Genomic DNA, 25488 nt, shown 5'->3' on the forward strand with positions numbered 1-25488 from the left:
AGGAATAGTCAGCATGGATTTGTCAAGGGCAGGTCGTGCCTTACAAGCCTAGTTGAGTTCTTCGATAATGTGACTGAACACATTGACGAAGGAAGTGCCGTGGACGTAGTGTACATGGACTTCAGCAAGGCGTTTGATAAGGTCCCCCATGCAAGACTTCTTGAGAAGGTGAGAGGGCATGGGATCCAAGGGCCTTTGGCCTTGTGGATCCAGAACTGGCTTGCCTGCAGAAGGCAGAGAGTGGTTGTGGATGGGGCTTTTTCTGAATGGAGGTCAGTCACCAGCGGAGTGCCTCAAGGATCTGTTCTGGGACCCTTGTTGTTTGTCATTTTCATAAATGACCTGGATGAGGAAGTGGAGGGATGGGTAAGTAAGTTCGCTGATGACACTAAGGTCGGTGGTGTTGTGGATGGTCTGGAAGGATGGCAAAAGTTGCAGCAGGACATAGATAGGATGCAGGACTGGGCGGAGAAGTGGCAGATGGACTTCAACGCGGATAAATGTGTAGTCATCCATTTTGGCAGAACCAACGGGATGAACGAGTGCACTATCAAGGGCAGAAGTCTGAGTAGTGTTGAAGAGCAGAAGGATCTAGGGGTCCGGGTCCACAGGACTCTTAAATCGGCCTCGCAGGTGGAGGAGGTGGTCAAGAAGGCGTATGGTGTACTGGCCTTCATTAATTGAGGGTTTGAGTTTAGGAGTCGGGAGGTAATGCTGCAACTTTATAAGACCCTTGTCAGGCCTCATTTAGAGTATTGTGCGCAGTTCTGGTCGCCTCACTATAGGACAGATGTAGAAGCTATTGAGAGGGTACAGAGGAGATTTACAAGGATGTTGCCTGGACTGGGAGGCATGCCTTATGAAGTTAGGTTGAGGGAGCTGGGACTCTTTTCCCTGGAGAGACGAAGGTTGAGAGGCGACCTGATAGAAGTTTACAAAATGTTGAGAGGAATAGATAGGGTGGACTCTCAGAGGCTATTTCCCCGGGTTGAAATGGTTGCTACGAGAGGACACAGATTTAAGGTGCAAGGAGGGAAGTTCAGAAGTGATGTTAGGGGTAAGTTTTTCACTCAGAGGGTGGTGAGTGAATGGAATCGGCTGCCGTCAGTGGTGGTGGAGGCGAACTCGCTGGGGTCTTTTAAAAGACTTCTGGGTGAGTATATGGGGTTTAATGAGATTGAGGGTTATAGATAGGTCTGTAGGTTGGTAGGTGTTGATGTGATCGGTGCAACTCGTGGGCCGAAGGGCCTGTTTGTGCTGTAGTGTTCAATGTTCTATGTTCTAAACGCCAAGACACCGTATGCCTTCTTAACAACCTTATCTACTTGATTCCCAACTTTCAGGGATCTATGTACACATAGACCTAGATCCCTCTGCTCCTCCACACTATTCAAAGTCCTCCCGTTAGCCCTATACTCAACACATCTGTTACTCCTACCGAAATGAATTACCTCACACTTCTCCACATTAAACTCCATCCGCCACCTCGCGGCCCAGCTCTGCAACCTGTCTAAGTCACCCTGCAAACTATGACACCCTTCCTCACAATCTATCACACCTCCGACTTTGGTGTCATCAGCAAACTTACTAATCCACCTAACTGTACCCTCATCCAGATCATTAATAAAAATTACAAACAGCAGTGGCCCCAAAACAGATCCCTGAGGCACACCACTCGTAACCGAACTCCATGACGAATATTCACCATCAACCACCACCCTCTGTCTCCTATCTGCTAGCCAATTCCTGATCCAAGTACCTAGATCACCCCCAATCCCATACATCTGCATTTTCTGCAGAAGCCTACCATGGTGAACCTTATCAAACACCTTACTAAAATCCATATATACCACGTCAACTGCCTTACCCCTATCCACCTCTTTGGTCACTTTCTCAAAGAACTCAACAAGGTTAGTAAGGCACGACCTACCTGCTACAAAACCATGCTGACTGTCTCTAATCAATTCATTACTCTCCAAATAACTATACATCCTATCTCTAATAATTCTTTCTAAAACCTTGCCCACAACAGAAGAAAGACTCACCGGTCTATAATTCCCGGGGAAGTCTCTGTTCCCCTTCTTAAACAATGGGACAACATTCGCTGTCCTCCAATCTTCCAGTACTATACCAGAGACCAACGATGACCTGAAGATTAGAGCCAGAGGCTCTGCAATCACCTCTCTAGCCTCCCAGAGAATCCTAGGGTAAATCCCATCCGGACCAGGGGACTTATCTATTTTCAAGCCCTCTAGAATATCCAGCACATCCCCGGTATCAACTGCAATACTTTCTATTTTACACCCCTGCACCCCAGTGTCCTCCTCAGCTACATTCATGTCCCCCTGCGTGAACACCGAAGAGAAATATTGGTTCAATGTCTCTCCAATCTCTTCCGGTTCCACACACAACTTCCCTCTACTGTCTGTAACTGGCCCTAATCTTGTCCTAACCAACCTTCTGTTCTTGACATATCTATAGAACGCCTTAGGATTCTCCTTAATCCTATCAGCCAAAGTCATCTCATGTCCTCTTTTAGCCCTTCTTAACTCCCTCTTCAACTCCCTCCTAGCCAATCTAAAGCTTTCTAGTGCACTACCTGAGCCCTCAAGCCTCATCCGAACATAAGCCTCCTTTTTCTTCCTAACCAACGAATCAACTTTTTTAGTACACCACGGTTCCCTAGCCCTACCAAATCCTCCTTGCCTGACAGGGACATACCTATCGCAGACCCGCAGTAGCTGTTCCTTGAAAAAATTCCACATTTCGGACGTTCCCAGTCCCTGTAATCTCCTAGTCCAACCTATGCTTCCTAATTCTCTCCTAATAGCCTCATAATTACCCTTCCCCCAGCTAAAACTACTGACCCGAGGTTCATGCCTATCCCTTTCCATCACTAAGGTGAACGTAACCGAATTATGGTCACTATCACCAAAATGCACACCAACTTCCAAGTCTAGCACCTGGTCTGGCTCATTTCCCAGCACCAAATCCAATATAGCCTCACCTCTAGTTGGCCTATCTACATACTGAGTCAAAAAACCTTCCTGCACACTTTGAACAAAAACTGACCCCTCTAACGAGCTAGAGCTATAGCAATTCCAATCAATATTAGTAACGTTAAAGTCCCCCATAACAATTACCCTATTGCTTTCACTCCTAACCAGGATTGTCTCCGCAATCCTTTCCTCAACCTCTCTAGAACTTTTTGGAGGTCTATAAAAGACTCCCAGCAGGGTGACCTCTCCTCTCCTATTTCTAATCTCCGCCCATACTACCTCAACAGACAAGTCCTCATCAAACTTCCTCTCTGACACTGTGATACAGTCCTTGACCAATAATGCTACCCCACCCCCCCCCACCTCCTTCTCTACTCCGACTAAAGCATTTGTACCCCAGGACCTGCAACATCCATTCTTGACCCTGATCTATCCATGTCTCTGAAATGGCCACAACATCAAAGTCCCAGGTACTGATCCACGCTGCAAGTTTATCCACTTTATTGCGAATACTCCTCGCATTAAAGTATACGCATTTCAAACCCTGCTCCGCCCCACCCCCACAATGCCGTGCATTGCAGTCCCCATCTATGCTCCCCTCACTTTCACCCCCTCTACTCAGGATCCCATCCCCCCTCTGAATCAGTTTAAACCACTCCGCATAGCCTTCACAAATTTACCCCCCAGGATATTTGTTCCCCTCTGGTTCAGGTGTAAACCATCACTCTTATAGAGGTCCCACCTTCCCCAGAATGAGCCCCAATTGCTCAAGTACTTGAACCCCTCCCTCCTGCACCATCCCCTCAGCCACAAGTTCAAACTTTCCCTCTCTCTATTCCTCTCTAAACTATCCCGTGGCACGGGCAAGAGTCCAGAGATAACCACTCTGTCTGACTTGGCCTTTAGTTTCCACCCCAACTCCATGAATCTCTGCTTAATATCCCTTCCCTTAGCCTCCCTATGTCATGTGTCCCCACATGAATTATAACTTGGGGTTGATCTCCCTCTCCCCTAAGAGTCTTGAATATCCTCTCTGACACATCCCGGACCCCAGCCCCTGGTAGGCAACACACCAGCCCTGAGTTCCTACCATTACCTCCGACTCTCCTATCCGTCCCCTTGACTGTGGAGTCCCCAATCACTAGGCCCAATCTTTTACAGCCCCGAACCACCTGAGCTTTCACACTAGGCTCACCCCCAGAGACCTGCTCCCTTTGGCTATCCCCAGTTGATTCCTCCTCAACTGTAGCCTCCAGGACCGAAAACCTATTTTGGAGGGGAACAGCCCCAGGGGATTTTCCCCCCACTTGCTTCTTTCCCCTCCTCTTGGCAGTGACCCAAGACTGATTTCTAGGAGTGACTATCTCCTTATAACTCCTATCAATGTCCACCTCTGCCTCCCGAATTATGCGGAGTTCCTCTAATTCCACCTCCAGCTCCTTTACACGCTCCTCCAGAAGCTTCAATCTAACAGACTTCTTACAAGTAAAATCCCCTGAAACACTACTGGAGTCCCTCACCACATACATCCCACAGGAGATGCAGCTTACTGCCTGAACTGCCATCCCTGAAACAATTACCAGCAGAAAAAAACAAAAAAAAACTTTCCCACACTTATAATTTAGGTTAGAGGAGGTGGGAGGGTGGGATTCTCTACCAGTGTAGAGGATCGGGTATCCTCTACACTGATTAGACATGATAAAAGCTAAATAACAGCAGATGGTCTCACTGAGACGGAGAAATTGTAATTTAGGGGTAATTAGCTTCAGAGCAGACTTGGCCATTGCGTAGATGGGTGGAGCTTAGGAGGGTTCTCTGGTTTCAATTTATCTGGGTATTCAGAGAAGGGTTTTTATTGCAGTTTGGACCTCATATGGCTTGCAACTCACCAAGCCAAGTTAGCCAGAATAAACAACAGTTAGAGAGACCTGCATTTTAAGCAGAGTAAAACACTAATTTCATAATTGACTATGTGGACTACGGGCAAAGTTTAATCTTATTTTGAATCTTATGAGGATGTGGAAGCTGGGAAACTGCCCTGTCTGAAGCTGGTGGGTGAATCTACAGTGATCCTAATATCGTCTTATTGCAAAAGAAGATAATCAGCTGAAGTTGCTTAGAAGTATTGGAAAGTAACCAGAACAAGGTACTGGGTATCCACAGTCAAAGAATGGTAAATTAAAGTTTTACCTCTGAGAATAACAATAGTGGAGTAGAATTCTCCAGAGGTGATCCTTACAGATGTAAATGACTTTTAAGACTAATATAGTTTATAAGAGAATTCTTGGGAAAGTAAGAGATAAACCAGAGTGCATAACATACAAAGTTATAAACCATATTGTCAACAGTGCTTATATTGTACAGAAACAAATCTAACAAGACAGTTTGTTTTTGGCTAGAAGCGGTGAAATCCTGCTCGGTATCTATTGGTTAAAATGGGATGCTTGGATTTCTCTTTAAATGTTAATCACCCCTAATTGAATCGTAACATTAATAACAGAACAAGGGCTTTATACACATGAAGCAAAACCCCCTCCCCAAATCCAACCCCTTCCCCAAACTGTACACCCACCCAGCCCCTCCCAACCTTGCCCCATACACACACACACACCCAGCACCCCTCCCCCAAACTCCCACACTCAACAACCCCTCTCCCCAAATCAATGGCTCATTTGGAAACCTGGCCAATCTCCAGCCTTACAACATGAGGGGCCCCACAAGCCTGAACACCGAAACCCGGCACCCATTCACTACAATCAACCAAGCACTGGGCTCCATTGCTCCACCAAGCAGTCAGAAACAGCCTGCCCCCCAACCCCCCTGCAGGGCCAGCTAGGTTTGCATTCAAGTCCAGACAGGAAGTGCACAGTACAGGCCCTTTGGCCCTCGATGTTGTGCTGAGCTATGTCCGAACTCAAGATCAAGCTATCCCACTCCTATCATTCTGCTGTGCTCCATGTGCCTATCCAATAACCACTTGAAAGTTCCTAATGTTTCCGAATCCACTATCACAGCAGGCAGTGTATTTCACACCCCAACAACTCTCGAGTGAAGAATCTACCTCGGACATCCCTCCTATATCTCCCACCATGAACCTTATAGTTACGCCCCCTAGTAACAGCTACATCCACCCAAGGAAATAGTCTGTGCACATCCACTCTATCTATCCCCCTCATCATCTTACGAACCTCTATTAAATCACCTCTCATCCTCCTCTGGAGAGAAAAACCCCAGGTCCCTCAACCTTTCCTCAGAAGACCTACCCTCCAAACCAGGCAGCATTCTGGTAAATCTCCTCTGCACTCTCTCCAATGCTTCCACATCCTTCTTATAGTGAGGTAACCAGAACTGCACACAATATTCCAAATGTGGTCTCACCAAGGTCCTGTATAGTTGCAGCATAACCCCATTATCATGAAAGAGGTATTGTTGGGCAAGTTAATGGGGCTAAATGTAGACAAGTCTCCTGGTCCTGATGGAATGTATCCCAGGGTACTAAAACAGATGGCGGAAGAAATAGCAAATGCACTAGTGGTAATTTACCAAAATTCACTGGACTCTGGGGTAATTCCTGCAGGTTGGAAAACAGCAAATGTGACACCACTGTTTAAAAAAAGGGGGTAGACAAATTGCAGGTAACTATAGGCCGGTTAGCTTAGCTTCTGTAGTAGGGAAAATGCTTGAATCTATCATCAAGGAAGAAATAGCGAGACATCTGGATATAAATTGTCCCATTGGTAAGATGCAGCATGGGTTCATGAAGGGCAGGGCTCGACAGACTGGAGGGGCTGATTGTGGACAAGTCCCCAGGACCGGATGGAATGCATCCGAGGGTTCTGAAAGAAATGGCAGAGGTGATAGTGGATGCCTTGGTGGTTATTTTCCAGACGTCACTGGACTCCGGGGAAGTGCCGGAAGATTGGAAAGCGGCTAATGTTACGCCGTTGTTTAAGAAGGGTGCCAGGCAAAAGGCGGGGAATTATAGGCCGGTTAGTTTAACGTCTGTTGTAGGTAAAATGTTAGAATCCGTCATCAAGGAGGAGATAGCGAGGCATCTTGAGGGGAATTGCTTGATAGAGCAGACGCAGCACGGTTTCGTTAAGGGGAAGTCGTGTCTGACAAATTTACTTGAGTTCTATGAGGATGTGTCTAGGGCGGTGGATAGAGGAGAGCCGGTGGATGTGGTGTTTCTTGATTTTCAGAAGGCGTTTGACAAGGTACCTCACAAGAGGTAATTGCAGAAGGTCGGGGACATGGAGTTGGGGGTAGGGTGTTAGCGCGGATAGAGGATTGGTTGTCAAATAGGAGGCAGGGAGTGAGGGTCAACGGGTGCTATTCGGATTGGCGGTTGGTGACTAGTGGAGTGCCTCAGGGGTCGGTGCTGGGGCCTCAGCTATTTACCATTTATATAGATGATCTGGAGGAGGGAACCGAGTGTATGGTGTCGAAATTTGCTGATGACACCAAGATTGGTGGAAAGGCAAATTGTGCGGAGGGTGTGGAGAGTCTGCAGAAGGATCTAGATAGGCTGGGCGAATGGGCCAGGAAATGGCAAATGGAATTTAATGTTGGCAAGTGCAAGGTGGTCCACTTTGGTAGGAATAATGGTAGGAAGGATTATTACTTACATGGAGAAAAACTGCAGCAGGCGACGGTGCAGAGGGACCTCAGGGTCCTTGTGCATGAGTCGCAAAAACCCAGCTTGCAGGTGGTCAGGAAGGCTAATGGGATGCTGGCCTTCATAACGAGGGAGATTGAATATAAAAGTAGGGAGGTCTTGCTGTGGCTATATAGGGCATTGGTGAGGCTGCAGCTGGAGTACTGTGTGCAGTTTTGGGCGCTGTACTTACACAAGGACATTTTGGCCTTGGAGGGAGTGCAGAGGAGGTTTACTAGGCTGATGCCGGAGTTGAGGGGATTGAGCTATGAGGAGAGGCTGAATAAACTAGGCTTGTACTCGTTAGAGTTTAGAAGAATGAGGGGAGATCTCATTGAGACGTATAAGATGATGAATGGGATGGATAGGATAGAGGTGGAGAGACTCTTCCCGCTCAGAAAGGACAGTAGGACTAGGGGGCACAGCCTCAAGATAAAGGGGGAGCGGTTTAGAACGGAGTTGAGGAAGAACTTCTTCACTCAAAGGGTGGTGAATCTCTGGAATTCTCTGCCCGTTGAAGTGGTGGAGGCTATCTCGCTAAATATTTTTAAGAAGCGGGTTGATGGGTTTTTGATAAGAGAGGGGATTAAGGGTTATGGGGAGAGGGCGGGAATGTGGAACTGAGCCACGACAGATCAGCCATGATCTTATTGAATGGCGGGGCAGGCTCGAAGGGCTAGATGGCCTACTCCTGCTCCTATTTCTTATGTTCTTATGTTCTTATATTTGATTCACTTGGTGGAATTCTTTGAGAACAATGAGGAACCTGTGGATGTGGTGTATCTGGATTTCCAGAAGGCATTTGACAAGGTGCTGCACCAAAAACTGTTACGTAAGACAAAGGTGCACGATGTTATGGATAATCTATTAGCACGGATACAGGACTGGTTAACTAACAGAAAGCAAAGAGTGGGGGTAAATGGGTGTTTTTCTGGTTGGCGATCAGTGACTAGTGGTGTGCCTCAGGGATCAGTGTTGGAACCACAATTGTTTATGATTTACGTAGATGATTTGGAGTTGGGGCCCAGGTGTAGTGTGTCAAAATTCAAAGATGACACTAAGATGGGTGGCAGAGCAAAGTGTGCAGTGGACGCTGAAAGTCTGCAAAGGGATATAGATAGTTTGAGTGGGCGAGGGTCTGGCAGATGGAGTACAATGTTGGTAAATGTGAGCTCATCCATTTTGGTGGGAATAACAGCAAAATGGACTATTATTTAAATGGTAAAAAATTGCAGCATGCTGCTGTGCAGAAGGACCTGGGTGTCCTTGTGCAGGAATCTCAAGGAGTTGATTTGCAGGTACAGCAGGTAATTAAGAAGGAAAATGGAATTTTGTCCTTCATTGCCAGAGGGATGGAGTTTAAAAACAGCGAGATTATGTTGCAGCTGTATAAGGTGCTGGTGAGGCCACACCTGGAATACTGTGTACAGTTTTGGTCTCCTTACTTGAGAAAGGATATACTGGCACTGGAGGGGGTGCAGAGGAGATTCACTAGGTTGATTCTGGAGTTGAGAGGGTTGGCTTATGAGAAGAGACTGACTAGACTGGGGCTATACTCATTGAATTCAGAAGAATGAGGGGAGATCTTATAGAAACATATAAGATTATGAAGGGAATAGATAAGATAGAAGCAGGGAAGTTGTTTCCACTGGTGGATGAAACTAGAACTAGGGGGCATGGCCTCAAAATAAGGGGGAGCAGATTTAGGACTGAGTTGAGGAGGAACTTCTTCACACAAAGGGTTGTGAATCTGTGGAATTCCCTGCCCAGTAAGTATTTCAGATTTAACGTCCATTTTAAACTGCACACTGACCGAGATTGGACAAACCCTGCAATTAAAGGCAGATCAGGATTGCAATTTCTATTTACCCGATGGATCCAGTTTACTTGTTTCCTACATCGAAAAGCTCCTGCCTAAAACTTTCTAATCTCTCCTTCCCTAAGCGTATCTCTTCCCAATCCCCCCATGGACTACTCTCCAGAATCAGTTGCATTCTTGAACGCACACATCTCCATCAAGGACGGTCACCTCAGCACTTCACTGTACGTCCACTCGTTCTCCACAGTCAACTCTACTAATTATATCAAAGAATTCCAAAAGATTCATCAAGTATGATTTCCCTTTTGTAAATCCATGCTGACTTTGTCTGTTTATCCCACTGCCTTCCAAATGCTGAGTTATGAAATCCTTGATAATGGACTCTAGCAACTTCCCCAGTATCAACGTTAGGCTCACTGGTCTGTAGTTCCCTGTTTTCTCTCTGCCTCCCTTTTTGAATAGCTAGCTGACATTGGCTACCTTCCAATCTATAAGAACTATTCCAGAGTCCAAAGAATTTTGGAAAATAACCACCAATGGATCTACTGTTTCCAGGGCCACTTCCTTAAGTACTCTGGATGAACATAAGAAATAGGAGCAGGAGTAGGCCATCTAGCCCCTCGAGCCTGCCCCGCCATTCAATAAGATCATGGCTGATCTGTCGTGTCTCAGTTCCACATTCCTGCCCTCTCCCCATAACTCTTAATCCCCTTGTCTATCAAAAACCTATCAACCCGCGTCTTAAATATATTGAGCGAGGCAGCCTCCACCACTTCAACGGGCAGAGAATTCCAGAGATTCACCACCCTTTGAGTGAAGAAGTTCCTCCTCAACTCTGTTCTAAGCCACCACCCCTTTATCTTGAGGCTGTGCCCTCTAGTCCTACTGTCCTTTCTGAGCGGGAAGAGCCTCTCCACCTCTATCCTATCCATCCCATTCATCATCTTGTATGTCTCAATGAGATCTCCCCTCATTCTTCTGAACTCTAACGAGTACAAGCCTAGTTTATTCAGCCTCTCCTCATAGTTCAACCCCCTCAACTCCGGTATCAGCCTAGTAAACCTCCTCTGCACTCCCTCCAAGGCCAAAATATCCTTGCGTAAGTGCGGCGACCAAAACTGCACAGAGTACTCCAGCTGCGGCCTCACCAGGGCCCTGTACAGTTGCAGCAAGACCTCCCTACTTCTATATTCAATCCCCCTCGCTATGAAGGCCAGCATCCCATTCGCCTTCCTGACCACCTGCTGCACCTGCAGGCTGGGTTTTTGCGACTCATGCACAAGGACCCCGAGGTCCCTCTGCACCGTCGCATGCTGCAGTTTTTCGCCACGTAAGTAATAGTCCTTCCTACCATTATTCCTACCAAAGTGGACCACCTCACATTTGCCAACATTAAATTCCATTTGCCATTTCCTGGCCCATTCGCCCAGCCTATCTAGATCCTTCTGCAGACTCTCCACACCCTCCGCACAATTTGCCGTTCCACCAATCTTGGTGTCATCAGCAAATTTCGACACCATACACTCGGTTCCCTCCTCCAGATCATCTATATAAATGGTAAATAGCTGAGGCCCCAGCAACGACCCCTGGGGCACTCCACTAGTCACCAACCGCCAATCCGAATAGCACCCACTGACCCCCACTCTCTGCCTCCTATTTGACAGCCAATCCCCCATCCACGCGAACACCCTACCCCCAACTCCATGTCCCCTGACCTTCTGTAATAACCTCTTGTGAGGCACCTTATCAAACGCTTTCTGAAAATCAAGAAACACCACATCCACCGGCTCTCCTCTATCCACCGCCCTAGACACATCCTCACAGAACTCCAATAGATTTGTCAGACACGACTTCCCCTTAACGAAACCGTGCTGCGTCTGCTCTATCAAACAATTCTCCTCAAGATGCCTCGCTATTTTCTCCTTGATCACGGATTCTAACATTTAACCTACACAATCCCATCAATTTCCCCAAAACCATTTCTTTACTAATGCTGATTTCCTTCAGCTCCTCACTCGAACCTGTTCCTCTCAGCACTTCCAATACGGCGAATTATGGGGATAGGGCCTTGCTGGGATTATTGTTGCTGCAGGCTCGAGGGGCCAAATGGCTCCTTCGGCACTGTGGGTTTTTAATGACTCTAGGATAGGCTAGGTTGCAGATCAACCATTTTCTTATGGAGTTGTGGAAAGGGTTTATAGTCGTAAATGGCCCAATCCTGACTCTACATCTTTAAAAAGACCTCTGGCGTCTACTCAGCATGTGTCCAGGAGGAGCAGGGGGGAATTTCAAAGGATCTGACCCCAACATCCCTCTGAGCCGCTGTAACAGTATCTTCAGAGCTGGATGGTTTCCCAGACTCCACAACCATTGAGCTGTCACTCTGATATTCACAGCTGTGGGCAACATTCAAATTAGCCCCAATCCGATTCTGGCCTCTTGTCGCTGGCTTCAGATGGGAAACACAACGAGTTCATTGACCTTGCAGCCTCTCTGAAGGAGGTCGAATTCTCCTCCCCCATGCTGCATCTTAAAAATAAAAATAACTGCCCAGATTAGCTGCCCATGGCAACACTGCAGTCAATTGATTGGTCATTTTCAAAGTAACTTGATGCTGGTTATTTTTGGCCCACACCTCAAATTACGAACATTTTTAATTTGCAAAATAACAATTAATTTGCTGCAGCTAATTTTATAATTAAAATTAGAGTCTTAAAAGACCAAATACATTGTATGTGACCTGACTAATGACTTCAAAAATGCACAGGAATTGCAACACACAGATTTAAAATGTATACAATTTCTATACCTACATCAGCATCTCAAATTCATTCGGATGATCAGCCAATAATTTACTCTAAACCTTCAAAAAATATTGCTCCAGAACTCCAGTGGCTTTTCAAAGTTCTTTGAACCAACTTGTTCATCTAAAGTTAAACCTTAAACCAAGATTGTGCAGCTAATCAGTCGTTACTCCATGTATCAATATCCAGCCATACTGATTTCCATAAGGATACTCCAACATAAATGTTAGCCATAAACTCTTTACTTACTCTTGCTTTGATTTCTGGGGAAACTTTAGTTTCTAAAGTACCGGTTTTGCCAGATTCTCTGTCAATTTCTTCTTGCAAAGCTTGCCGCCTGGCCTAAAGTAAATCAAATTTAAAACAACATCTGATAAAGTTTAGTAAATGATATCCAATATTCAGGAAGTGTTCAAGTGTCCTGTTTGTGTGAAACAAATTATGTCACAATTACAGAGCGATAGACCCAGACTACAACATTTATCTTTAAGGCGTTTTAGAATTTTTGTGCAAAATAGTGCAGACTTCATGGAATAAACATGTCATGTTCTTCTTTGGAATTGTTAAAGCACAAGTGGACCTCTAATTAAATATTGTCAAGTGGAGCACTTATCACAGAATTGTTATAGCACAGGATGCCACTCAGCCCAACAGGTCTACACCAGCTCTCTGAATGAGCAACTCATCAAGTGCCTTTCCTTCAGGTCCCCCCAATAACCACGCACATTCTTCCTTCAGAAGACCATCCAATCCCCTTGTGAATACTCCGATTGACCGTAACCTCACCACACCAGGCCTTACATATTAAAAAGATTTTCCTCATGTTGGTTTTGCTTCTTTTGCCAATTACTGTCAATCTGTACTCTTTCATTTTTAATCATTTCATAATCATAAAGTCCTACGGTACAGAAGGCGGTCATAGAATACAATGTTGGTAAATATCAGGTTATCCATTTTGTTAGGAACAACAGTAAAATGGACTTTCATTCAAATGGTAAAAAAATTGCAGCATGCTGCTGTGCAGAGGGACTTGCATATCCTTGTGCAGGAATCATAAGGAGTTGGTTTGCAGGTAATGAAGAAGACAAATGGAATTTTGTCCTTCATTGCTAGAGGGATGGAGTTTAAAAACAGCAAGGTTATGTTGCAGCTGTATAAGGTACTGCTGAGGCCACACCTGGAGTTACTGTGTACAGTTTTGGTCTCCTTACTTGAATATACTGGCACTGGAGGGGGTGCAGAGGAGATTCACTGGGTTGATTCCGGAGTTGAGGGGGTTGGCTTATGAGGACAGACTGAGTAGACTGGGGCTATACTCATTGGAATTCAGAAGAATGAGGGGAGATCTTATAGAAACATATAAGATTATGAAGGGAATAGATAAGATAGAAGCAGGGAAGTTGTTTCCACTGGCAGGTGAAACTAGAACTAGGGGGCATGGCCTCAAAATAAGGGGAAGCAGATTTAGGACTGAGTTGAGGAGAAACTTCTTCACACAAAGGGTTGTGAACCTGTGGAATTCCCTGCCCAGTGAAGCAGTTGAGGCTCCCTCATTGAATGTTTTTAAGGCAAGGATAGATAAATTTTTGAACAGTAAAGGAATTAAGGGTTATGGTGAGCAGGTGGGTAAGTGGAGCTGAGTCCACAAAAAGATCAGCCATGATCTTATTGAATGGCGGAGCAGGCTCAAGGGGCCAGGTGGCTGTCTCCTGCTCCTAGTTCTTATGTTCTTACTTGGTCATTAAGCCTGCACCAACCACAATCCAATCAAGGCCCCCTATCCCCATAACCCCAGCATTTACCCTGCTAGTCTTCCTGATCCTAAGGAGCAGTTTAGCATTCACACATCTTTGGACTGTGCGAGGAAACCCTCGCAGACATGGGGAAAGAGAGAGAGAGAGAGAGAAGGATCAACTTAATGCAAGGTAGGTCCATTTAAAAATCTGATGGCAGTAGGGAAGAAGCTGTTCTTGAGTCCGTTGGTACATGTCCTCAGGCTTTTGTATCTTTTTCCTGACAAAAGGTGAAAGAGTGTATATCCAGGGTGCGTGAAGTCCTTCATTATGCTGGCTGCTTTTCCTGAGGCAGTGGGAAGTGTAGACAGAGTCAATGTATGGGAGACTGGTTTGAGTGATGGACTGGACTACGTTCACGACTCTTTGTAGTTCCTTGCAGTCTTGGGCTGAGCAGGAGCCCATACCAAATTGTGATACAGCCAGAAAGAATGTTTTCTATGGCGCATCAATAAGTGTTGGAGAGAGTCGTAGTGGACATGCCAACTTTTCTTAGTCTTCTGAGAAAGTAGTGGACTTTCTTAAATATAGTAACGGCATGGGGAACCAGAACAGGTTTTTAGTGAACTTGACATCTAAAAACATGAAGTTTTTGACCATTTCTACTTTACCCCCATTGATGTAGACCGGGGGAAGCCCTCTACTTCACTTCCTGAAGTCGATGAGTATCTCCTTCGTTTTGCTGACATTGACAAATTATTGTCGCTGCATCAGTTCCTCTCTCTTTTCTGTACTCCATTGTTTGAGATCCAACCCACTACGGTGGTGTCATCCAATAAACTTGAAAATCAAGTTGAAGGGGAATTTGGCCACAGTCATAGGTGTATAAGGAGTATAGTAGGGGGCTGAGAACACAGCCTTATGGGGCACTGGTATTGAGGATGATCATGGAGAAGATGTTGTTGCCTATCCTTACTATTGCGATCCGTGGGTTTGGAAATTCAGGATCCAGTTGCAGAGGGAGGAGCTGAGCCCTAGGCCACAAAGTTTGGAAATGAGTTTTGTAGGAATAATGGTGTTGAAGGCTGAGCAGTAGTCAATAAATAGGAGTCTGACATAGGTGTTCTAGGGTTGCGTGCAGGGCCAAGGAGATGGCGTATGCTGTGGACCTGTTGCAGCAATAGGCAAACTGTAGTGGATCCAGATAATCTAGGAGGCTGGAATTGATTCGTGCCATGACTAGCCTTTTGAAGCACTTCATAATGGTGGATATCAGAGCCACTTGATAATAGTCATTAAGGCATGTTGCTTGGCTTTTCTTTGGCAACGGAATGACGGTGGTCTTCTTGAAGCAGATAAGTACCTCTGTAAAGAGAGGTTGAAGATGTCCGTGAATACCGCCCCCCCCCAAGCTGATCCGCACAGTATCTGAGTGTATATCCAGGTACCCCATCCGGGTCAGTCTCTTTCCATAGGTTGACTTTCGAGAAAGCTGCTCTGACACGTGCTATTGTGCAAACGGAGTGCATGTTCCAGTAATTGTCCAAAATATACCTAACTAGATTTTACTTTGCAGGTTGGGCAGGAATACCAATTTTCTAGTTAAAAAACACATCTGGATCTTAAATGATGTGATAGATTCCAATTTGACTGTGTTTACTGGCAGCTCCCCATCTCAGACGATCATTGTGATTGTCGAAACAAGTGTGGATATAACGGCGGCGCGTACGAATGGGGTCGTAGGTTTGGAGTGGCAATTTTAACTGTGCAGCTGACCAGTTCCTGTTGGGCAGGGTCGGTTAAAATCACTCCCTCCACCCCACAAAGTGTTTTGATTTTTAGATCATTGTTGTTTGATTACCAAGTGACTGAAAAGGAAACAGTAACAGCTCAATTCAGTTAAATTCATTACATGTCTTAGAAATGATTTTCATTTTTTTGTGGTACATAAATTTGTAGAACTTTGCAGATTAAAATATGACATTTTGTCATAAAACAGAGTTGTTCTGCAGAATAAGATCAGCTTCTCTCTTTGACAGGTAAAACTACTCATTTCTTAAATATCAGCATTAGCACAGTGGTAGCACTTGCGAGAGTCAGATGGTTATAACTTCATGGACAGAATCTAGGCCGATACTCCGAGGGAATGTCCCGTTCTACACAAACTAGTTAATATAAATGAGAAGACTGGGGACCTCTTTCTATATTCTGTGCAACTTTAATAGTCAACTAACATGATAAAAACAGGTGATCTGCTCAGTTTTCACAATTGCTTTTTGCAGACTCTTCCTATGCACAAATTGGCTGTTGTGTTTACTTCAAAATTGCTTCAGGACTCAGAATTTGCAAGACGCTGTGTGTCAATACCTTCATTTGTTCCCACACCTTCACCCTGTCCAATTAACCCCAATTCCTTCCTCCTCTTAAAGGTGATGCTAGGATGGCAAAACCTATCTAAATAATTCATTCATGAGCTCTGACATGGTAGGTCATGGTCATTTACAACAATCATAGGAGATTCTCTCATCTTTATATTCAGCATCCACAGATATGCCTCCAATTGTTATTACAATTCTCTGATGATGGCACCCATGGGGGTTATACATTTACACTTTATTTATAGGTACATATGTGATACGAGCTGTCAGCAACAGGAAATAGATTGGTGGGTAGATAATTAATCATCATTCAATATATGAAATTTATTGCAGAAAAGTGTGAAATGAAGCATTTTGGTAGAATGGATGGGGTGAGGTAATGTAAACTTAACAACAAGAGTTCTGAACCTGAGGGTGCATGTGCATAAATTTTTGAATGTGGCAGGACATAGTGGGGGAGTGGTTAGCAAAGCACGTGGGATCTTGGGCTGAATAAATAGAAGCATTGAGTACAAAAGCAGTGAACCAATGCCAAACCTTAGAAAGTTTTGATTTGGCCCTAACTAGTGTGTTGCATCTAGTTCTGGTCACCCATAGTATGCACGGGAAGCTACACAAGAGATTTAATTAAAGCTCCAGCGATATGAGACTTTAGTTAGATTACATTAAATAAGTTGGGGTTGCTTTCTTTGGGGCAAAGGAAACTGAGGTAGATTTGATAGGGGTGTACAAGATTTGGACAGGCTTAGGTGAGCTAGACAAGGCAAAACCATTCCCTTAGTTGAGTGGGTAAGGACTAAGAGACACAGATTCAAGATTTTGGATAAGATATGCAAGTGGAATGTGAAGAAGTATCTTTTTAAACATGAGTGGTAATGATCTGAAACTTGCTGCCTACAAAACTGGTGGATGCAGAAATAGTCAATGATTTCAAAAGGAACTTGGATGGGTACTTCAAGAAAATAAGGCTGCAAGGGGAGTGGGAATGATTGCACTGTTCCAGAGGGAAATCACCATGACTCCATTCATCTGATGAAGGAGCAGCACTCCGAGAGCTCGTGATTCCAAATGTACCTGCTGGACTTTAACCTGGTGTTGTGAAGCTTCTTATTGTGCTCACCCCATTCAAACGCTGGCACCTCCACATCATTATTCAAAGTTAGCTATCTTCCTTGACCACTAACCACTTTGCTGGACAGAGCTGAATAACAGACAACTAAATGTATTGTGTACCTTGTCTATTTTCACTTCAAAGATATTCCCTTTCTTTTCAGACATAATCAGCAAATCATCATCGTCGCATAATTCCTCTTTTATCTGAGAAAAGAAAATTCAGTTACACTTGATTATACTTATACATAACTAATTCTATATTAAAATAAATAACTGATTGTTAATCTGTTTCCTGTCAGCAGAAACAATGCTCAGAAGCGTCACTGTTGCATGGCTTAACATCACATTACTGCAGATTTAACCAGCCTCCCATCCATTGACTCTGTCTACACTTCCCACTGCCTCGGAAAAGCAGTCAGCATAATTAAGGAACCCACGCACTCCGGACATTCTCTCTTTCACCTTCTTTCATCGGGAAAAAGATACAAAAGTCTGAGGTCACATACCAACCAACTCAAGAACTGCTTCTTCCCTGCTGCTGTCAGACTTTTGGATAGACTTACCTTGCATTAAGTTGATCTTTCTCTACACTCTCGCTATGACTGTAACACTACATTCTGCACTCTCGTTTCCTTCTCTATGACTGGTATGTTTTGTCTGTATAGCGCTGAAGAAACAATACTTTTCACTGTACTTTAGTACATGTGACAATAATAAATCAAATCAAATCAAATTTAAAGCATTATAAGAACTATGCTACAGTTTAAACAAAAGGATTATGGTTTACTTTACAAACATGTATCCCAGGTGAGATCTCTTTCTTTTTCCTTTTAATCGTTCCAGTTTCTACAGATTCTCCAACATTGAATGCGGTCTTCTGCTTTTTCCTTTTTGTAGTCACAGGGGAGTTCTGCAATTTACCAACACTGTTAGCTGTGTCTAGCTTCAGTCTCTCTCTGTCCAACATCGCAATTCCTTCCCCCTCAGCTTCAATTAATCTTTTCCTTTTCTTGCCAGATTTAGTGCTGTATTCCATCTCATTTTCTATTTGCTCCACTTTCATCATCATCTCCGCTGGCAAGGTTTCTCCTTTGTGTACTCTTTCTGGTTCCTCAGTATGCAGCTTTTCTTTCTTTTGCTTTTTTGCACGTGTTCTGTCTGTAGTATTGCTCAAACTGTCCAGTTTTTGTTCATCTTTTTGTCTCCTTGAATCTGCTACTTTCACTTTGTCACTCCCAGCTTCAGGCTCATCAATATTTCGGTCTCTTTTCCGTTTCTTCATTGGTTTCTCATCTTCAGATATGTTGGTATCTACTGAATGAGATCGTTTTCTCTTTTTCCTTTTCTTCACATTACTGACTTCAGCAATACAAGATATTTTTAGCGTTTTACACACTTTGTCTGGAGTCCCATTTGAAGTTTTAATATTTTTAAATAATCCTTCTTCCATATTAACATTGTTTTTTCTCTTTTTCTTCTTATTACCCTCACTTTCACCCTGAACTCCACTTGGATCCTCCTCACAGATATTTCTTTTACATTGCTCTGAAATATTTTCAGGGTCAGAAACATCATCTGGCTTAACGTTCTTTTTTCTTTTCTTTTTCAAACCATCAAATATCTCTTTATCAATTTCACTTTCTCGTGGACTCTTCTTTGACATTTTTTTCTCAATCTTGGTGTCTTGTTCCTCTTTTCCAACGTCTGACCTTTTAGATTTGCTTTTCTTTCTCTTTGCTCTCTTTGGATCATGGCTCGCATCAGCATCACTGGCTTCCATCGCAATCTCTCTCATTTCAGCCTTTCTCCGTTTCTTTTTTCCTCTTTTAAACTTGTTTTTTCCCTCATATTCTTTGTTTTGGTTGACAATAATGTTTATTTCAATCTGCTTTTTACTCTTTACTGATTTTGAATGAGTTGCTTCAATGTCACTTTTGAACATTCTAAAAAAAGTTGGAAAAAATATTAGTGCCATCCATTTCATCAACATATTCAATAAATCAGATAAACAAATTAAATATTATGTTCAAGAATAACTTAATTATTTAGATAAAAGCATGTATTTCATTCTTATGTTATTTATATAACTTGCACTGGGTTTCCAATATCAGATGTCTTTTGCTCACTGAACTCTGTGTATTGTAAAGAACTCAATAATTTCTACATCATTAACAATTATCACTGCATTAAAACACCTTTGATTACTATTTTCCAGAAACAATTTAACCTTTCCCTAGCTGATTGCACTTGTGGAAATGCAAGAGTCAGTCACCAATAGGATTTCATTAGATTTACCAAAGGCCCAAAGAAGAAAAAAATCTCTTCACCGTTTACATTTAATAAAAATGTATCTAATCTCGCCTTATTGGCTGAGCAAGGAAATGAAAAATATTTAGTGACCAAATCCCAAACATCCTGTCATTAAATTATCTTTAAATAGTGTGACGTGTTGCATTTTGGATGGGAAAATGAGGGGCAATTCAATGGTGTGATATCAAGTGGGTGCAGGAAAGGGAGAAAGCTGGGGCCTCACATGCACAAATCTTTGAAGCTGGGACAGCAAGGAGGCTGCTAATAAAAAGCATACTTATAAATAGAGGCATAGAGTACAAAACTAAGGAAATGATGGTTAAAACTTTCTAAGTTACCGGTGAAGGTTCATAAGAACATAAGAAATAGGAGCAGGAGTAGGCCATCTAGCCCTTCGAGCCTGCCCCGCCATTCAATAAGATCATGGCTGATCTGTCGTGGCTCAGTTCCACTTTCCCGCCCTCTCCCCATAACCCTTAATCCCTTCTCTTATCAAAAACCCATCAACCCGCTTCTTAAAAATATTTAGCGAGGCAGCCTCCACCACTTCAACGGGCAGAGAATTCCAGAGATTCACCACCCTTTGAGTGAAGAAGTTCCTCCTCAACTCCGTTCTAAACCGCCTCCCCTTTATCTTGAGGCTGTGCCCCCTAGTCCTACTGTCTTTTTTGAGCGGGAAGAGTCTCTCCACCTCTATCCTATCCATCCCATTCATCATCTTATACGTCTCAATGAGATCTCCCCTCATTCTTCTAAACTCTAACGAGTACAAGCCTAGTTTATTCAGCCTCTCCTCATAGCTCAATCCCCTCAACTCCGGTATCAGCCTAGTAAACCTCCTCTGCACTCCCTCCAGGGCCAAAATATCCTTGCGCAGGTGCGGCGCCCAAAACTGCACACAGTACTCCAGCTGCGGCCTCACCAATGCCCTATACAGCTGCAGCAAGACCTCCCTACTTTTATATTCAATCCCCCTCGCTATGAAGGCCAGCATCCCATTCGCCTTCCTGACCACCTGCTGCACCTGCAAGCTGGGTTTTTGCGACTCATGCACAAGGACCCCGAGGTCCCTCTGCACCGTCGCCTGCTGCAGTTTTTCGCCACGTAAGTAATAGTCCTTCCTACCATTCTTCCTACCAAAGTGGACCACCTCACACTTGCCAACATTAAATTCCATTTGCCATTTCCTGGCCCATTCGCCCAGCCTATCTAGATCCTTCTGCAGACTCTCCACACCCTCCGCACAATTTGCCGTTCCCCCAATCTTGGTGTCATCAGCAAATTTCGACACCCTGCACTCGGTTCCCTCCTCCAGATCATCTATATAAATGGTAAATAGCTGAGGCCCCAGCACCGACCCCTGGGGCACCCCACTAGTCACCATCCGCCAATCCGAATAGCACCCATTGACCCCCACTCTCTGCCTCCTATTTGACAACCAATCCTCTATCCACGCTAACACCCTACCCCCAACTCCATGTCCCCTGACCTTTTGCAATAACCTCTTGTGAGGTACCTTGTCAAACGCCTTCTGAAAATCCAGAAAGACCACATCCACCGGCTCTCCTCTATCCACTGCCCTAGACACATCCTCATAGAACTCCAGTAAATTTGTCAAACACGACTTCCCTTTAATGAAACCGTGTTGCGTCCGCCCTATCAAGCAATTCCCTTCAAGATGCCTCGCAATTTCCTGCTTAATGACGGATTCTAACATTTTACCTACCACTGACGTTAAACTAACCGGCCTATAATTCCCCGCCTTTTGCCTGGCACCCTTCTTAAACAACGGCGTAACATTAGCCGTTTTCCAATCTTCCGGCACTTCCCCAGAATTCAGCTGCAGTAACGTGTGCAATTCATTTAGGAAGCTCATCAAGGCCTTTGAGAAGTTCAGAGATTTGCCAATATGATATTAGTGATGAAGAACCTCACTTCAGCAGAGATATGAGAGAGAAGCTGGGATTGTTCTTCTTAGACCAAAGGGGGAGATTTACTAAAAGTGTTCAAAAGAGGTTTCAACAGAGTAACCAGAAAATTTATGTTGCAGCTGCACTTGAAGTACTGCGTACAGTTCTGGTTGCCGCAATATAGAAAGGATGTGGAAACGTCAGAAAGGGTGCAGAGGAGATTTACCAGGATGTTGCCTGGTATGGTGGGAAGATCTTATGAGGAGGGACTTGAGGCTGTTTTCGTAAGAGAGAAGAAGGTTAAGAGGTCACTTAATAGAGGCATATAAGATGATCAGAGGATTAGATAGGGTGGACAGCGAGAGCCTTTTTCCTTGGATAGAGATGGCTAGCACAAGAGGACATAGCTTTAAATTGAGGGGTGATAGATATAGGACAGGTGTCAGAGGTAGATTCTTTACTCAGAGAGTAGTAAGGGTGTGGAATGCCCTGCCTGCAGCAGTAGTGGACTCGGCAACTTTAAGGGCATTCAAATGGTCATTGGATACACATATGGATGATATTGGAATAGTGTAGGTTAGATGGGCTTTAGATTGTTGCGTCGACCTGTGAAACCATCGAGGGCCGAAGGGCCTGTACTGCGCTGTAATGTTCTAGAAGACACAAGATTGCAGATTATCAGGGAAACAATCCAGATGAAAAACAAGAAACTGCTACAATCTGGAAAATACTTCCTGGAAGTGTAGTGGAAGCAAATTGAGTTGGTTCATTTCAAAAGAAATTTGAATATGCAATGGGGCAGATCTAGTGGTAATGTGACTGAACTAATAATCCAGAAGCCCAGGCTATTGCTCTGTGGGACATGGGTTCAAATCCCACCATAACAGCTGGCAGAATTTAAACTGATTTAATAATATCTGGGATTAAAAGCTTGTTTCAGTAATGGTGACCACGAAGCTATTGTTCATCGAAGAACCAGTTTTTTTTAATGACAATTCCTTTGGGGAAGGAAGTCTGCCATCCTTTACATGTGATTCCAGACTCTCAGAAATGCGGTGGTGGACTCTTAACCGCCCTCCCAAAGGGCATAGTAAGCCATAGTAATGCTGGCCTTGCCAGTGACACCCACATCATATGAAAAAATATATTTTAAAAACTTTGAAAATAGTAAAGGATGACAAGGAAAGTGGGAATCGGACTAATTGAATGCTCTCCTAAAAGGTGAACATAGACTTTGATGGGCTGAATGTCCTTCTGTGTTAGATGTTTCGATGACTCTATAAATAAACAAATATCTGAACTTTCCAAGCACAAACTAAACTAATGGTTAAACTATGCTGTGAAAGTATACAACATGTTTACATTTTCACTTAAATCTGCCAAAATAAACAATTTTACATGTATGATAGACAGTAAATGTCTTATGCAACTGGATTACACTTCATATAATCTATTGAACCAGCATGCAAATCTGGATGAAAATAGCTAATGAAAATATAATAAGGCAACATATACACGATCATAACTTCCTCACCTCCTCCCTACGTCAATTCTATTCTGTTCTACACACTTCTGACATTATCTCATGTTGGGCAGGATGGAGTTAAACAGGGAACACAAAGATAAGCATTTTCTTCCGCTGGCTTAGTGAAACACGGACTCAGCATTCTGAGAAAAGAAAGGTAATTTGATGCTGAACAAGTAATGAATCAGTACAGAGCCGCTCACATTGATTTCTGTTCTGAGGGCTTACAGAAAGCTTTCAATAGAGTTTCAAAGACCTGGTCTTTATTTCAAATATATAAAAACAAAATAAACGCTGAATTTTGCGAGAGTACAGATGATTAAAAGGTTCCAATCCAATTTCAGTGATGTAAGTTACTGGTTCTTTTGGCAGGAGACCACATAGTTAATTATATTTTCTAAATGTTATTAATTATTGCAAATTCTGATGGGGAAAGATTAATGACAATGGCAATGTATTTATGTCTTAAGAAATGAAGAAGGAGATGGATATGAGAGAGAACTAGAAAGCCTGACTATGATTTGGGGTTTTGGATTCTAAATCTAACAGCAGCCTGATTTGGATGCTGACTCTGCAGTTACCTCATTATAAAAGGAGCAGCATCTGAAGCCTATTATAGTATCATTGATAAGCTCGGGCTTGTGTGTGTGTGTGTGTGTGTGTGTGTGTGTGTGTGTGTGTGTGTGTGGGGGGGGGGGGGGGGGGAGGGGGGAGAGAGAGAGAGAGAGACAGACAGACAAGATGCCTCAAAATGCCAACTTCCCACAGGGTGAACCTCCTGTCTTTCAAGCAGTATTGTGAAATCTTTAATAGTAGCAGAAACAGGCAGATGGGACCAGTCTAAATTTTCAAAGACTAACATCTCCACTAATAAAGAAATCCTGCAGGGGCTACTGCACTAAAATGTTAATCTGCTTCATGTGGCTCAACCCTGGGGTGGAGCTTGGAACATACCTTGTAGCACAGACCTAAAGAAACCAATGAGTCAAACTGACACTGTCAATGATCTGAAGGGTTTATTCCAGATTTACTTCATAAAGTAAATGTGGACTACAAGAATTCATTTCCCTGAATATATCTCCTTGATGCATGCAAATATATTGTCTCGATGAGCAAATCAATCTTTTGTCTTGAATTCTTAAATACACTTGACAAAAAGCACATTGGGGGAAGGTGGAAAGGGATGAAAATCATCATGATGAGGAACACATTTCATATCAATAACAAATCAGAAGAAAAATAGTTCTTTTTAAAGAGAAAAAATATTTAGCTCATCCAGTAATTGTTAGGGACCAGTAACTTTTGGTTAAAGGAGACAGAATTTGAAATACCAGGTATTTACTAAGTGAATAAAGCACAAGATTCCAAAGTTTTAAACAAACAGAAGATTTTTTTACTGCACAAGGGGCAATAAAGCAAAAAGTAAATACTATTGAATACACTAACATCCAGAATTAATGAGGTCAACATGAATTGACAGGGAAACTGTTATCGAAGACACCACAGAGGGCACACTAAATACAGAGATAACCAGGACAGATCCCAGAAATTTCTCAGCAACCCACTGAGTTGCAAAAGTCCTCGGTGACTGCATTAAGGATTTCAGATTTTCTCCATCAAGGATGTAGCCTTTTGATTTCCGTCAACAGCAGCTCCAAACTAACCTGCCCCAGTGACTGCTCACCCCCCCCAGCCACTCAATCAGTTCACCTGAGACTGCACTGCATGGCATTTGCCAGGCTGCACTATGAAGTCTATACTCAGACAACGACTGCTTCCAGGCTAGTCTGAGTATCAACTGCCAGCAGCCTCTCAGTCGCTCTGTGCTTGCACCAGAGCCCTAGACATACCAGAAGTTCTCAGACCTGAAACCCGACTTTGAGAGACACTCCACCGATGTCTTATTTGAGTTTTAATGTCGCTCGTTGACAGTGTTATGCATTTCTGAAAGGAATCAGAGCGACATCCACCAGATGGTACCACAGCCCTAAGGTAAAAGGTGGAAACAGGGGGTTGATCTCTTGTACAATATGGCCTCAACCACAGAGTTGCGCACAAACAGGCTGAATCAGATCACCAAGAACAGAGCCAGGACGGTTAGTTATTGCTCGATTGTCCGGAGACATTTACCCCATGAATCATCATGCGAAAACTTAGTAGTGTTTATTAAAGTAAAACCACAACAATATAATAAGCAACACAATAGTTCTGACATCCTAACAATAACATGATAACCACTC

The 25488-nt window shown here is 43.7% G+C and overlaps 1 protein-coding gene across 5 annotated transcripts in view; it reads right to left on the reverse strand.

The window, feature by feature from the left end:
• LOC145355146 (uncharacterized) overlaps window positions 1-25231 on the reverse strand; it is a 31651-nt gene extending 6420 nt beyond the window's left edge. Inside the window, exons 1-5 of one of the 5 annotated variants that reach the window (XM_080207066.1) lie at window positions 25114-25231; window positions 23258-23391; window positions 18300-19446; window positions 17624-17707; window positions 12529-12621 (exon numbers count right to left, since the gene is read on the reverse strand). In XM_080207066.1, the coding sequence (XP_080063192.1) occupies window positions 12529-12621; window positions 17624-17707; window positions 18300-19445 (1323 nt within the window). In that variant the 5' untranslated portion in view covers window position 19446; window positions 23258-23391; window positions 25114-25231. Of the gene's footprint in view, window positions 1-12528; window positions 12622-17623; window positions 17708-18290; window positions 19447-23257; window positions 23392-25098 lie in introns of all 5 variants that reach the window. The other 4 variants (XM_080207062.1, XM_080207063.1, XM_080207065.1 and 1 more) reach the window with 4 other exon arrangements.
• Window positions 25232-25488: the final 257 nt, after the last annotated feature.

Source organism: Carcharhinus amblyrhynchos, chromosome 18, assembly GCF_965287045.1.
Source record: "Carcharhinus amblyrhynchos chromosome 18, sCarAmb.v2.hapA, whole genome shotgun sequence".
In the NCBI taxonomy this organism is placed as follows: domain Eukaryota; kingdom Metazoa; phylum Chordata; class Chondrichthyes; order Carcharhiniformes; family Carcharhinidae; genus Carcharhinus; species Carcharhinus amblyrhynchos.